Below are 14,470 nucleotides of genomic sequence, written 5' to 3' on the forward strand. Positions count from 1 at the left end.
TCCATCAGGCAGAGGATCCCAGCTATCAAGGGTGGTCATATTCCAGGGAGTTACCTAATTTTCGGGAATGTTATTGAGAATGTTTAACATTTTCAGAATAAAGACTGGCACCTTAAGTGTAGTATGGCAGTGTCTGGGCAGCCTGTAGGAACACAGAGCACTGAAGTAAGTTAGTAACCTGAACTACAAGCACACTGTTTACATGCTCTGTATTATCTGCAGCTGCTTTTATAGCTGATATTTTTAGTCCCCCAAAAAATATGTGGTTGTGAATTTGTCGGGTTAATGTTTTTATGAAGAACTTAAATAAAGAAGAATACAGCACCGCAGTTAGTAAGTGTAGTGAGTCATTCTGAATAAAATAACAGGTTATTTCTGCAAGTTTAATCCCAAAGAACTTCCATTGACAGCAGCAGATATTTTTGCAGAAGTAACATTTAGCTTTTTACCCATTTGTTCATACATTTTGGAACCATTTTTTCTGTGTTTTGTGCTTATATTTACTAATGTTAAAATGTTTTATTTTAATCTGCATTTAATATCCATCCTTTTAAATTTGAAGTAGCGTGTTTCTCTTATGAGAAGTACTTGCCCCTGGTTCATTCTTCTTTGCCAGTAGTTTCTACATCTCTGGTTTATTTTTTTCAAGGTTATTGTTTCTTCAAGTTGTTTTTTTCTCTGTGCAAAACCAATCTCGTCACTTGATACGATGTAGAATGTTCCCATCTGGTCTGCTGTGTTTCTTTTTCACTGCAAATGTTGAAATTTAACATGCTCTTTGAAATGAAGATATGATTGTTGTAGAGCCTGCTATTACGGTACACCTTTGGGATGGACATGATGTCCATATAGAGTGTTCAAACTCTAGAATTTAATCTTTCAGGTTTTAGAGCTTTCTGGTTTGTTTGAAAATTTTCCTTTCTAACCCACATGACTGAAATTAACTTCCTAAACATGAAGTGGGTGTGAACTCAGTTTAAAGTCAGCATGTATTTGTGTCTGTGGCCCTTCTTTGCATACAGGCATCTCAAGTTTCTAGTAGAAGTTAATCATGGCACTTGAAAGGGTGTTCCTGATACTCTCGTAGTATAATGAACAAAGGGCTGAGACGAAGGTCTCTGGAAAAGGAGAGAAAGTAGAGGAAAGGAGATTAAAAGGGGGAAAGCAAAAATAAGAGGAAAAGAGAAAAGTGAAGGAAAAGAGAGAATTGAAGTAGTCCTTCGATAAGAGTCTGTTTTCCACTTGCAAATGTCGAATCTGACTATATGTTACCAAACAATTAATTAACATAATTAAAAGAGTTAAGAACCAGTCCTTTTATTTACAGTACATGGATGGATGTTTGAACCTGTCCAGTGAAACACGGGAACAGAAATCCCTCCAGTGATTATGAGCTTCAGGAACAAGGCTTTGATTATTCACAGAATAAAAGAGTAGCTTAGGTTTGACAGGACCTCTGGCAGTCATCTAGTTCAACCCTGAGTTCAAAGCATGTCCAACAAGAACAGGTTACTTAAGATTGTGTGTCCAGGCTGTATCTCTGAGGATGTAGATTCTGGCTCCGGGCAACCTGGTACAGTACTGGACCATCATTACCCCCAGCTGGACTTGCTCCCATATATCAGTGCCTTTCTTGAAGCGCGGAGCCCAAAAGGGGACACAGTGATTCAGGTTCAGGCTCAGAAGAGCTGAACCATCACTTCTCTTGGCCTGGTGGCTCCACTCTTGATAATGCAGCCCTGTATGCAATTGGCTTTTCCTGCAAGGGCGAACTGCTGATTAACATTCAAAGGATTCTTCAGCTCCTTGTTTGCAAATGTGTTTTCTAGCCAGTCTATACCATTGCACAGGGTTATTCCAGCCCAGGTGGAAGACTCCGCGGTTGCTTTTGTTGAACTCCGTAAGGTTCCTGTCAGCCCCTTTTTCCAGCCCTTCAAGGAGTATCTGAATGCGGTCCTGCCCTCCAAAGTATTGACTGCTCGCTCCTGTCTGATGTCATGCACCAACTGGCTGAGAGTGCACTCTGTCCCATCATCCAGGTCGGTAATAAAGACAATGAATAGCGCTGGCCCCAGTACTGATCCCTGAGGGAAGCTACCAGTAACTGGCTGCTGTTTGGACTTCGTACTGCTGGTCAGAACCCTTTGAGTCCAGCAGTGCAGACCGTTTCCTTCAAGTCTGCTTACCCAGTCCACATCTCCCCAGGTTTTCTTCAAGGACACAAGAGGAGACTGAGTCAAAGGCCATCCTGGAGTCAGAGCATACAACATTCTCTGCCTTCCCCTTTCTTGTCCACAGTGCCAGAGTCACCCTTGGTAAATCCACTGGGGCTATTGGCAATCACCTTGTCTGTCACGTGGCTGGAAATGGCTTCTAGGAGGTTTGCGCTATAACTTTCCCAGGGACAGAGGTGAGGCTTGTAGCTGCCTGAATCCTCTTCTTGCCCTCCTTGAAGATGGGTGTGACATTTGCATTTTTCCAGTCATCAGGAACCTGCCCTGATCACCACAGTGTTTCAGTGGTAGTAACATTGGCCATCTCCCTCAGCACCCTGAGGCACATCCCATCTGGTCCTCTTGACTCCTGTATGGCCAGGTGGGTTCAAGAGCTTCCTAAGCATCTCCCTTTACAGCAGGTGTTGCTCCAGTCCCACAGGAGGCTCAGGGGCCTGGGAGGCCTGAGGACAAAACTAACCAGAGAACTGAGGCAGAAAAGGCATCGAGTACCTTGGCTTTTTTCATGTCCTTTGTCACTAGGTCCCTTTTTCCACCAGGCAGTTGGTCCCCGCTTTCCTTAGCCATCCTTTTGTTGTCCCTTACTATGTCAGTCATATTCTAGTACTGTTACGTAGGTAACTTCTCTAGCAGACCTGCTGTAGATAAGCAGCATCTCCATATAGATATTCCTAAACAAGGCATGAATAATGTGTAGAAAATTCTGAAGGCAACGGAGAAGATTAATTGAAATTTTCAAAGTAACAGTATAGAATTATATCATGAAAGTTGAGGGTGAAAGTTTAAAATTAATCAGAATAAATTTTCACACATTGGAGTCACCTGTACAAATGAGTTTCACAAAATATTTGGAAGGCCACTAGCTTTGACATTTTTAAAAAAGATACCTGAGTGGATATTTGTGTAATACCTATTTACACTAGATGTGAACTCTGTCTAAAAAAACAAAAACTGATGCCTACGAGCTTACTGTTTTAGGAAGAAAGGTCCATCACTAGGTTTCCTCTAGCTCCTCGAGACTGTCAGGTCCTGAGCAGTGTCAGACACTGGACTTTGAATTACACAGGTCACTACCCTGGACTGGAGTGGTGCTTTCTATGGTATGTGTTGACATTAATGATGAATATTAACATTTAAGGAACCTTTCAACATTCTCTAATCTCTTCTTAAAACACACTTGCAGTCACGGGAAATTCCTTTTTGTACTTTCCCATCTTATGATTGAGTGCACTCTTGCATGTGAAATCTCTGTGTCTGAGTCACTGTTTATCACAGGAGGAATAAAACCTGAAAAGCATGCCACAATTTTGGTACTCCCTCAGGTCATTTGGTAGGAGTAGAAAGAAATAATTTAAAATTACTTTTCTAAGAAGGAAAAGATCTTTTTTCTTTCTTTTTCTTCTGTCTTCACTTGTAAAACCTGATCTACTTCAGTGAGTATAGTCTACAATGGAGGAACATCTGATGAATTATTTTTGTATGTGACACTCTTATAGCTGTGCCTATCAACTCCTACAACTTAAATAATTTTAACTTATTTTAAGAATGCGTTGTGTGTGTTTATACAGGTGTTTTTTGTTTATGTAGGAAGGATTATATGCAAAATTGAACATTTTTCAGTAGTTCCTGAGTTAGCATTCTCTATACATTCGAGTGCATCTGACTGTGTGTGAAACGGGTGGTACTAAAAATGTTTCTATAACTAAACTGTATTCTCAGAGGGGAAGCTTTTCAACAAGCTGAACTTCAAATATAACAAACCGAATGATAACGAAATGCTCTTAAGCCACAGCCCGTTAAATGAGTAAAAATAATATTTGAAGGGTGTTTTTTCATAGCTGTGGGTGTTGCATTTGGCAGTTATTCAGGAAATGTAAGTTTTAATATTCAGACCACCATTTCACATAGTGTTACTCCTATCAGTAGTTCCTCCGGAAGAGAAATGTATTTTTGAGTGAAAATTTCAAGTTATTTAGGTCCTGGTTTGTGCTGTTTGCAGAATTCCCGCTGGGTATAATAAGACCCCTTTCATGTAAAGGCCTGTGGAAACTGCAACTCTTGAAAGTTTTGATAAGCTGGTGAGCAGTGAAAATTTACCCCGTGCAGCATCCCGCACCTGTCGGACACAAGACAACACAGAACCACGGGCGAGGATGCGGCTGGGGGAGATGCGCACTTTGCTGATAGCTGCAGCTTGCTGCCTGCAGGCCACCGCAGCTCCGCCAGTGGAGCACGTCGTGTCTACCTGAAGTGACCTTCTTTTCTTCCCCTTCTCCATCCTAAGAAGTATTTTTCTTCTAGAATCTCCCATGTCCATGCCTTTGGCATTGGTTCTGCTGTGGCCTCTCCTGTTGTCTTTAATACGTGGTTTAGTTTTCTGGGTGTTTTATCACGAGGAACACAGGCTTTGCATCTGGGTATATGGATGATATGCAGTGGTTTATGTTCACAAGTTCAATCTAGGTATCTGGTCCTTGTAAAAGGTGCTTGAAACTGCTTCCAGTGAGGGTTTAGAAACTTAATAAACATCTTGTGCTGTGATTAAGGTGAGGACCCTAAAGAAAGTTAGTTACTTGTAGGGCCATGGAAGTCACTGGCAAAGGGAAGTTAAATCGAATTGTCAGTATTCCCACCTTAGATACCGCAGTCTATTGGTAATCCTCTAACACCCTAAGCCTGGGTAAATAATAGGAGCATAACTTCATAAGTGAAGTGGTTTCCGTAACCTTTTGAGAAAGGTACAATCCTTACCATTTGTGCATTTGAATCAAAGAGGTTTTGTTCTGATGCAGAAGATCACTGCTGTTCTTTTTGTGTGCTGTATTTTATAGAAACAGTCTGCTATTAGACTGAATATGTTGCCTTCTCTGCTGCCTCCAGTCCTAAACATTTGGAAATCAGATACTTTTTGCCACCTGTTCTTCTTATTTGCTAATGAATCTATTATCCTGAATGCCACAAGTTATCTAATCATTGGTTCCCAAGGAAGACCTTTGTTTGCAAGGTGGTATTACATTTTGATTGTTATGTACTTAGCATTAATTACTTTTGATTGTTTTACACTACTGTTGCTAGTATCATTCTTATTAACCATCTGTATCTTTCCTTTTGCAGCTTGGGTCCTGTGTTTGCGCTGTTTGTACCATTTTATTCTTCCATTCCAAGAGTACAGGTGACACAAGTATTAGGCCACTTTTCTATCACAAACAAGACACTGGTCTACATACTGGGTTTACAGGTATGGTATGTACTTGCTTGTTCATCTTTTAATGAATTACTAATGTAGTAGTTAGTATTTCTGTATGTTTGTCTATGAATTTTGATGCTTCCACATGTATGATTCAGTATGTTTAGCTAGTGACTGTCCCATCAACTAAAATATTGAAAAACATGTGTTGCTAGTATGCATTTCTACATGCTGAAGTGGTGGGCAAGTGATCTGTTCTTCCATTGTCTTCTGGCTTGATTGTCTATTTCTATTTTCTATATTGAAAATATAATAGACAAGTCTACAATTTTTGGTTTTTTTGGTCAACAAAATGAACTAGATGAAAAGAGATGAAAACAGAACCTGATGCTAAGGCGTATGTATCTTTCACCTTTCTAATTTGCTTATATTCTTGATTTTGTTTATTTTCCCCTTGTCTGTTAGAGCTCAAACAAAGCTATAGAATACAGTATTTTTCTGTGGTAAGCGTGTCGATAAATAATGAAGATTTTGGCTTGAATTCCACTTTTAGTATTATTTGTATATCAAGCATTACCATGTGACAGGTAATTTAAAATAGTGTAACGTAAAGCACAGCAATATCCTGTAGTATTATGTTAAATATGAGTGGGAAAATATAGGTACTTGGTACAAAAAGGCAGTAGTTGTTCAAAAAAACAACGAAACCCCAGCAGCCTAGAAATGAATGGACACTCATGTCACAATCTGAATTATGAAACAGGAGACATGCAAACTTATGAGAAATTATACTCATTTTTCTATATTCCAGGGACTCAAAAATAGCTCTAGCACTAGCAATGGAAAGCACCATAGTTTTATGAAGTGTGGTAGAGAGTATTTTAGAATGAATGGTCAGTTTCAGAATATTGACTCATGCTCCACATGAACATTTCATTCATCCCTTTTGCTGTTCAGCCTTTGCATTCCTTCAATTTCTGCTCCAGCACCTTATTTTCTTGATCTTTCAGAAATCTTGTTTCCTCTCTTCCAAGCCTATCAATACCACTATTTTTCTGGTCTTTGGGAAAGCCGTGATATTGTCTGAGCACTTTTCCATCGTGTCCTTTGCCTTTCACTTTCATACGCACACCACCTCCAATACAGATCACTGCTGTTACTAATCACTGTATCTTCACTGGATCTTTCCCTGCTGCGTACAGAAAGGTTGCTGCCGTCACACAGAGGCTGAGGGAAAAATCATTTGCCTTCTTCTCATTTGTAAACTGTGCCCTTATCTCAAGTCACTCTTTCCGTAGTCAGAAGGCTAGAGGGAAGGTGTTCTCATGATTCAGTTGCCATCATGCAGAACTATTTTAGTAACCAGTATCAGTCTAATTTTCAGCCAGTTTTTCCAGTTGGTAATAACCTTCTCCAGGTGATTAATCACATACTTTACTGGAAATTATGAGCTGCCCTGTTGGCTTATCAGGATTTTTTTAAAAAATTCACTCCAACCTATTTCTGTGATTTTATGTCGACAAATATGCTGCTGGGTGAGAACTTTATTTCTCTAATTTTGATGCTCATGCTTAGTCTCTCTGTGACTACATTTCTGAGAGCTTCACTTGCGCTGCCTGCCCCGCTTGGAACTCTTCTCCTGATGCTGCTGAGTCATTTCCTTTGCTTCAGTCTATCTTTCAGACTTGTTTTTCTGTGCAGCCTATAACTGACATCCTGTTATACTTAGTATGCTATATGAAAATAAAACGTATTGTTCTGTAGAAGGAGAACAATGGTTGGATCCTTGTGTTTTTTCTACTTCTGCTACTTCTGGAATACATCTTTTTTAATGTTAAACTGAATTTTCACACAGATAAATGTCTGGCTTCTCCCATTGTCATAAGTAGGTAGCCTATATAATATTGCAACATAGTAGTTCAGACAACAACAGCTTTGTAAAATTAAAATTTTAAATCACTGCTCTTGTCTTCTAGCTCTTAACCTCTGGTTCCTATATCTGGATTTTAGCCTTAAGTGGACTGGTAAGTCTTACTGTTTTAAAAATCATGTGTTGCTTAAAACACTCTGTTACATATACAATCAGTGCAGTATATTTGGACTCAAAAAGAACACAAATTACTGAGTAATGTTTTTATTTGTGATGGTAAGTAGAAAGTTTTTGTCTTTAACTTCCAAAGGTGTAAAGCACGGGCTGGCTGGTGATAAACTGACAGACGGCAAAAGAGGTGGTTAATATTTGCAGGGTGCCACTGCTCTCTGACCCCCTAAAATTAATTCTACTGCCATGGGTACAGCTTTAGACCCACAATTATAAATGAGACTATTAGGAAATGGTAGAAATGTTTACCCTATTGTTTTGGTTGGGGTGGTTTTTTTTTTTTTTTCCCAGTTTTCAGCAAGCCTTAAGCTTTTATTTCAAAAAGCAGCTTTTAACAACTTTGCTATGAGGATTTTTCATGTTTTGCTGTTCTCCTAGGACATCTATAGTATAGCCATTTCTCACTCTGAAAACGGCAGTAAGGGTGCAAAATCATTTTCCTTACACCAGTCAGATAAAGTTGATGTGGTCTGTCTTTTTCCTTTCCGACTCTGTTCTTAGTACTATAGACACTTATTGCTAAAACAGATTGTACTAAGTCTTCCAGATTGTTAGATACTGATAAGCTTCTTTTAAAATTTTACAAACTTAGAAATTAGGAGCTCGGACTCTGATTTCTAGGCCCAAAATACCGTCTGCTTTTCAAACAGTGAAAGTGCCACCTCTTCCGAAGAAGCTCATTATTAAGTTGATGCAATCTTAAGAAGACCTTAAATTGTGCCCTTGCTATTTAGAAGCTACTAATTTGAATTTGCAGTGAGCTCAGAGTGAAATGCCCGTGGACACTTCACATATCGCTGCTATAACTCAGTAGTTTGGTCTCCTACCATTTGCATTGACTGTTCCAAAATATTCTGTGAGCTCACAGGATAACTAGCAGGAGTGACGGAGCAGTAAATAGTGAAGTCTGCTCAGCAATTTGGTCCGACCATAAATATCGATGAAAACAGTGCAACTAACAAACCAGAATTTCTCTCTCCTGGAGATCAGCCCAAACCTCTGTGCCCGCCTAAGGATCTGTGACTTCCTCCAAATGCACTACCCTTCCTGTTACTCTTCTGGCTCTTTTAATAGCCCTTCCTTTTGAACAGGTGTTCATTAGAGAGGAAAGGAAAGAAAAGGAAAGGCATTTTAACTCCCTCTTTCCTGGTGGCAGGAACTTTATGTATACTTGGTCATACACACTTATAAAGACTGGCTTAAATATTTTCTTTTTCATAATATATTATGCAGTTCTTCTTTTAATTCCCCTTTAATGTACAGTTTTATTCAGCTGTATAATGCAACTTTCTTAAGATTCTTTTTCATAAATGACCTTTTTTTCAATTGCAGGTTGACAGTATGTTTTACATAGGTATAAGGCCATAGGAATAAATTGAACTTTTTCTCTGTGTCACAGGAGGACAAAAAAATCATTTGAAGTTTTCATATTGCTTCAGTCAGCATGAATTAAGTCATCATCAATGATGTGTTTTCAGTCTCAATTTCTTCTGCAGCAAGCGGAGAGCTGCACTCTACCATTTTATAATAAGTGCTACAATTTGGAAAGAAGTTCATGTTATGAGTTTCAGCCATTTTTTGCACAGCATACCTGTCTCACTTCTGTGAATAAGAAGTCTCTTTTTCTCCTCTGTTAGAAATGATAATTTGGCATCTTTTGAGAAAACCTGATAAAGGAGTAAAGCTTCACAGTATATTAAATAATCTGAAGAGGGATATGAAACACTATAAAGGCACCTTTTAGCACTACAAGTATAGATACTTGATAACATGTATATTTACAATTACAGAAATACGTAGGTTGTCAAATCTATGTTAAGTCATTCCAACAACCTATGTATTTTTGTAATTCTTAACTGCTCGTGACATTTTCTAACATACTATATGTTTGTTGAATCCAATTTTCATGTATTTCTACAAAAAGGCTGAGTAAATGCATGAACACCAAGTCAGCTAGCTGCGATATTTAGTCACTAGTTCATTGCCTGGTAGACACTTCACTGTATTTTTAGCTCTAAAGATCACTTAGACACTCATATGACTGTATATGATGCTGTTCTACAATTTAGCTTTTATTGCACTTCTGCTTATGTGGAGTATTAAAATGGATGGTGGCAGCATGATTTCTGAATTGTCAGTTTCCACTTTCTCTTCACCATGTTCCTGATTCAGGTTTATTTAAATTCTCACAATTTATATTTTAGCATGTAATCAACACCCTTAGACTAAATGGGATCTGACTTCCCAGGTACAAGATGTAGCACTGGGGATTGAATTCTGTGTTCATCCTTGCTAACGCTGTCAGACTCCCCTGTGACTTCCAGGCAGGGTGTAGAGCAACTGGGAACTGTACTGCCTTAAGTTCTTGTTCTCAGTGGTTTTGAGCGATGCCGTCATTACAGAAGTGTGTTTGCGTGTGTGTATGAGTCTGTCTATGCAGGTAGGCATTGATGTCGTGTGACTGGTGATAGGGAATTTTAGACAATTTGTAGATTGATGCTGGTTTGTTCTCAGTTACGAACATTACAGCACATTTTGTTATTGGAATACAAAAGGTCTACTGTGTCTGTCTTTGCCATAGGTACATCTTCCTAGATCTCTAATTTTGAATCAACATAGGAATACACTCTTAAAGGCAGCTTCTTTACTCTCCAGATGAAACTGGAGTACCTCTCAATTACCTTTCTTGTGGTCTGTTTCAGTTGCTGGTATGTTGTGTAAAACATGCTGCTTACATCCAGGATGCTTATTTACAAAAAAAGGGAGAATTTAAGAAGTAGACTGTAAACAAATTCACAAATCTGATGTTATCAGTAATCTGTAATGTCATTCTTATAATTTATGAGACTAATTTAGGTTCTTCTGATTTGTTTTGCCAGGAATATACCATAGTTGGTACATACAGTCCAGATCTGTTTCTTATGATGGGGGGGTTTATGTCATAAAATTAGGAAACTTCATATTAGAGATGCAGATGTATCACAAAAGTCATACAACCTATTTCCATTTGACTTTAAGCCAGAAGCTCTTTCAATAGTTGTTTACAGAAGTGCTTCCATATAGTGCATATCACTCAGTTTAGTGAAGGCCAGAAACAGGTTCTCTGGTATATTTTCCTTTAAAACCATCAAAACACCTTAGAAAATGGTATCCACTTGAGTGTTTCATTGGACAGATGCATATCGATCCATCTTCTCTCCCGTTTTTTCCTCTCCCTTTAAAATCTCTTTGGTTCTCAGCTTACGTTTCTCATCGCTATACTCTTGCAGGATTGAAATTTGAGGGGCATGTCAAGGCTTACTCAGTCATTACTACAGCATACCTGCTTCAAGAAGTAAGCTCAGGTTGGTACAAGCAGATGAAGTATGCCCACTGGGACATGCTGTTACCTCCACTCATTAGTATAATATTGTCATTGTACAGATCACATGCCAAGGTTTCTGCTAACCATGTAGCTAGGGCTATATTTCATAGAGGAAAGATACCTTTCAGGCCCTTTCTGTGATTTTAGTGTTGTAGCCTCTTTCTTCTCATCTAGTATCACTTGTTTATTGTTGTTTGCAAGGTGACCTGCATTGCATAAAGTTCAAAATTTGGAATACCCCAAGTCTTCTGTGAGCTGCTTTGAATTTGTGTAGAGTTCAGTTCAAACCTTAGGAAACTGAAATTGTTTTAACCTTATAAATGCTGAAGTTTCTAAAACCCTGTTTACTTTGCAGATTTCAGTAAGCCAAATGCAACAACCTTCTGCGTTTTTTCTGTGCTACACTGTGATTTACTTTTCTCAGGTCGTATGAAAAGTTGCACTTTTTATACTTCAGATAATGGAAAAACTGTAGAGAATCTGTGATTTAGAGCATGTACTTTAAAGGCTTATGGTTAAGATAGAAAGTTCAGACAGTGTTGAGTGCTTGGTTTTAATTTCGGTTCTAATTTTTGACTGCTTTAGTTCTTATTCGTAATTTTGAAGTTGCTAACTTGGTTTTACATGGACTACAGATATCTGTTATTAATGCTGCCAAGCGTACTTCGGATTGCTTTGAGTTCTGTTTGTTAAGAACTTTATTCATCCTTTCTGTTCAGCTGAGGTGTTTCTCTACAGTGAATTCCTGTCCCTTAGGATTGACGTTTACCGGATAAGATGTGATTGGGCTGGGGAGCAAAATATTTAAACCAGACTTTAATTTTTTTTACTTCTTGTCTTAAAAATAACATTACGTAGTCAATATCTGATCAGACCTAAGAATCATTGATTTTCTTCTTGTTGTTCTTCCTCTTCCACATCTTTTTTAAGTGATTTTGAACAATCCTTAGTGAATTCTTTTTGTTGTTTTAAAAATGTTTTGAAGGGAATGCAGAAGCATTTGTATTACCCCACAGTGCAGTATTCACACTTAAAATGTCATCCCTTCCACATACTTAAAATTAGTATTAAATACGTGCTGACTTTCTTGAAGAGAATCTTTGATCAGAGCCTGATAATGTAGTATGCAGTTACCTTCACATTCATGTCCTGCCATGCGTCCTTCTTCATCCTCCAGTTAGTCTGGACATCCTCCAGTCATCCATATTTATAGTCTTAAGTAGATCTTTAGTCAACGTGAAAGTATGATATTCCTTGAATTCTTTGTAATTGTGTAATTATAAATGTTGATTCGGGTAAGTCTACTTATATCTAGTTAAATGTCTTGTGGTAGTGCTTTGGTGATACAGAAGACAGTCAGTCTAATAGGATTGAGTTTGGATAATTTAAAAAAATATATGAAAGCTATGCATTAATTGTTTTTTATGCTGTTGATTTATAGCCAAGCAATATTTGAATTGGAGTTCAGGGTAGATAAAAGGTAATTATTTGCAATAACTAAAATCACATTTTTAATTCATTCTTTTAAATTTGGAATTAGGAAAAGCTCTAGTGAAGGCAAAACTTATTAGAAGTATGAAATTTAAATAAAAAAATATTACAAAATAGTTAAATTATGTGTTACTGTTTTGAATATTGTTATTGTGTAAAGTAAAATCTAGGGCACTCACAATAACACTAATAGCACTTTAAAAAAACTCATTGCTGTTTTTTCATCTTGAGCTTGTTTTCACCCAAATGCCTAGTAACAGACTACTTCACAGCGCATTTGACTTGAAAAGTTGACGCAAAAGGGGGTATCCCTAACACTATCTTTTAAGCTTTAAATAGTTTTATAAGTATATTGTAGCCTTCTCATTGTATTATTATTATTATTATTGTTATTATTATTATTATTATTATTATAGTTTTTAGTTTTATGGAAACATTGGATGATCACAAGGGAACGTATTTTTCTCATTTTCAGTAGAAAGAAACATATTTTTTAGAAGAAATAACTAAGAAAATTTAAATCCGAGAACGTAGATTATTTAAAGGTTTCCTGCTGATGTCTTGTCTTTAATTGCAACTGGTATTTGAGCCTTTGTGTTTGAAATTGGTGTGTTCAGCTACGGCTAGGCATATGTGCCAGTGGCGCAGCAGGCCAAAACATCATTGTCAGCTGATTACCCAGTGCCATTGACCACACCTTCAAGAAATCCCATTAAACACCCCATGGGTGTTGCTCTGGAGGTATACGGGGCTGCTCTGTATAGAGCTGTGCTTGCTCTGCCTACTTCATGAGCTGGGCTTTCTAGCTCAGGCTGGAGCACCACACTAGGGCATTTGCATGGGTCCTGTTTTGTCTGTCAGCAAAGGTCCTATATACACACCTCCCCATGTAACAAAGTGCTATAGAGGTCTTTATTCTACAGCTAGATCATATTGCACATTACTGAGGATTGTGTTCTAAAAACTGCAGCAAAAAGTTTTACTGTACTAAAAATGTGAACAAAAAAAAAAAATTGACAAGGATAAAATTTCAAGACCTGATATTCAAAATTAAAGCACCAGTATTACAGGGTCTTTTTTTGGATTATATGGGTAACTCCAGCTCTATTTCAGGAAAGTTTGTAATGATGCAGAAAGTGTTAACAACACTTTTGATTTCTTTTCTTTTTTTCTTCTTTTTCTTGTCAGTGTTTCTTGAAGTCCTAGCTCAAGGAGTCAAGAGATTGTTTGGGAATGTCAGCTTTCATAGTAGTAAAATAAGCTTTTAATCCTTATGCAAACTACCACTTAATCCAAAAGAATGTCCCAAAGGCTTAGAAATCATGAAGGAAAGTTTTGTGGCTCTGTGATTTACTTTAAAAAAAGTAAAGTTTAAAAAAAACAAAAAAAAGTTTAAAAAAAACAAACCAAACCAAAACAAAAAAACCTTACCATTTTAAGACAGTCTTGCTAGTGACTTTTTGGAACTTGAGCTGTGATTTCTGAATATTTGACATTGGTTTTACAATAGATGCGTCAGTAGTATTGCTAATATCAGTGAGACTACTCACTTATTTAAAATTCTGCCTATGCTTAAGTACTTTCCTAAATAAAAACTTGTATTTTATGTGTTACTGATGCTATTCTCCTTTTCTGATAGAACTGCCCACCAAAGACCAAGTACTAAGACAGTTTGCGGAATCACAGAATCACTGAGGTTGACCTCTGGTCCAACCCCCCTTCTCAGTCAGGGCCACCCAGAGCTGGTTGCCCACGACTGTGTCCAGACAGCTTTTGAGTATCTCCAAGGATGGAGACTCCACCACCTCCCTGGGCAACCTGTGCCAGTGCTCGGTCACCCTCACAGTGAAGGAGTGTTTCCTGATGTTCAGAGGGAACCTCCGTGTTTCAGTCTGTGCCCACTGGCTCTGGTCCTGTCACTGGGCACCACTGAGAAGAGCCTGGCTCCCTCCTTTTCATTCTCTCCCTTGAGGTATTTATATACTTCAATAAAATCCCCCTGAGCCTTCCCTTCTCCAGGCCAAACAGTCCCACTTTCTCTCAGCCTCTCCTCATGTGAAAGATGTTCCAGTCCCTTGAGCATCTTCGTGGCC

The 14,470-nt window shown here is 38.2% G+C and overlaps 1 protein-coding gene across 1 annotated transcript in view; it reads left to right on the top strand.

The window, feature by feature from the left end:
- UBAC2 (UBA domain containing 2) overlaps nucleotides 1–14,470 on the top strand; it is a gene marked incomplete at its 5' end in the record, with an annotated part of 101,446 nt that overhangs the window by 61,671 nt on the left and 25,305 nt on the right. The window contains 2 exons of the mRNA XM_082337955.1: nucleotides 5,349–5,472; nucleotides 7,398–7,445. Coding sequence (XP_082194081.1) covers nucleotides 5,349–5,472; nucleotides 7,398–7,445 — 172 coding nt within the window. The remainder of the gene's footprint in view (nucleotides 1–5,348; nucleotides 5,473–7,397; nucleotides 7,446–14,470) is intronic.

This window comes from Platalea leucorodia (genome assembly GCF_965183815.1).
Source record: "Platalea leucorodia genome assembly, chromosome: 2".
NCBI lineage: Eukaryota > Metazoa > Chordata > Aves > Pelecaniformes > Threskiornithidae > Platalea > Platalea leucorodia.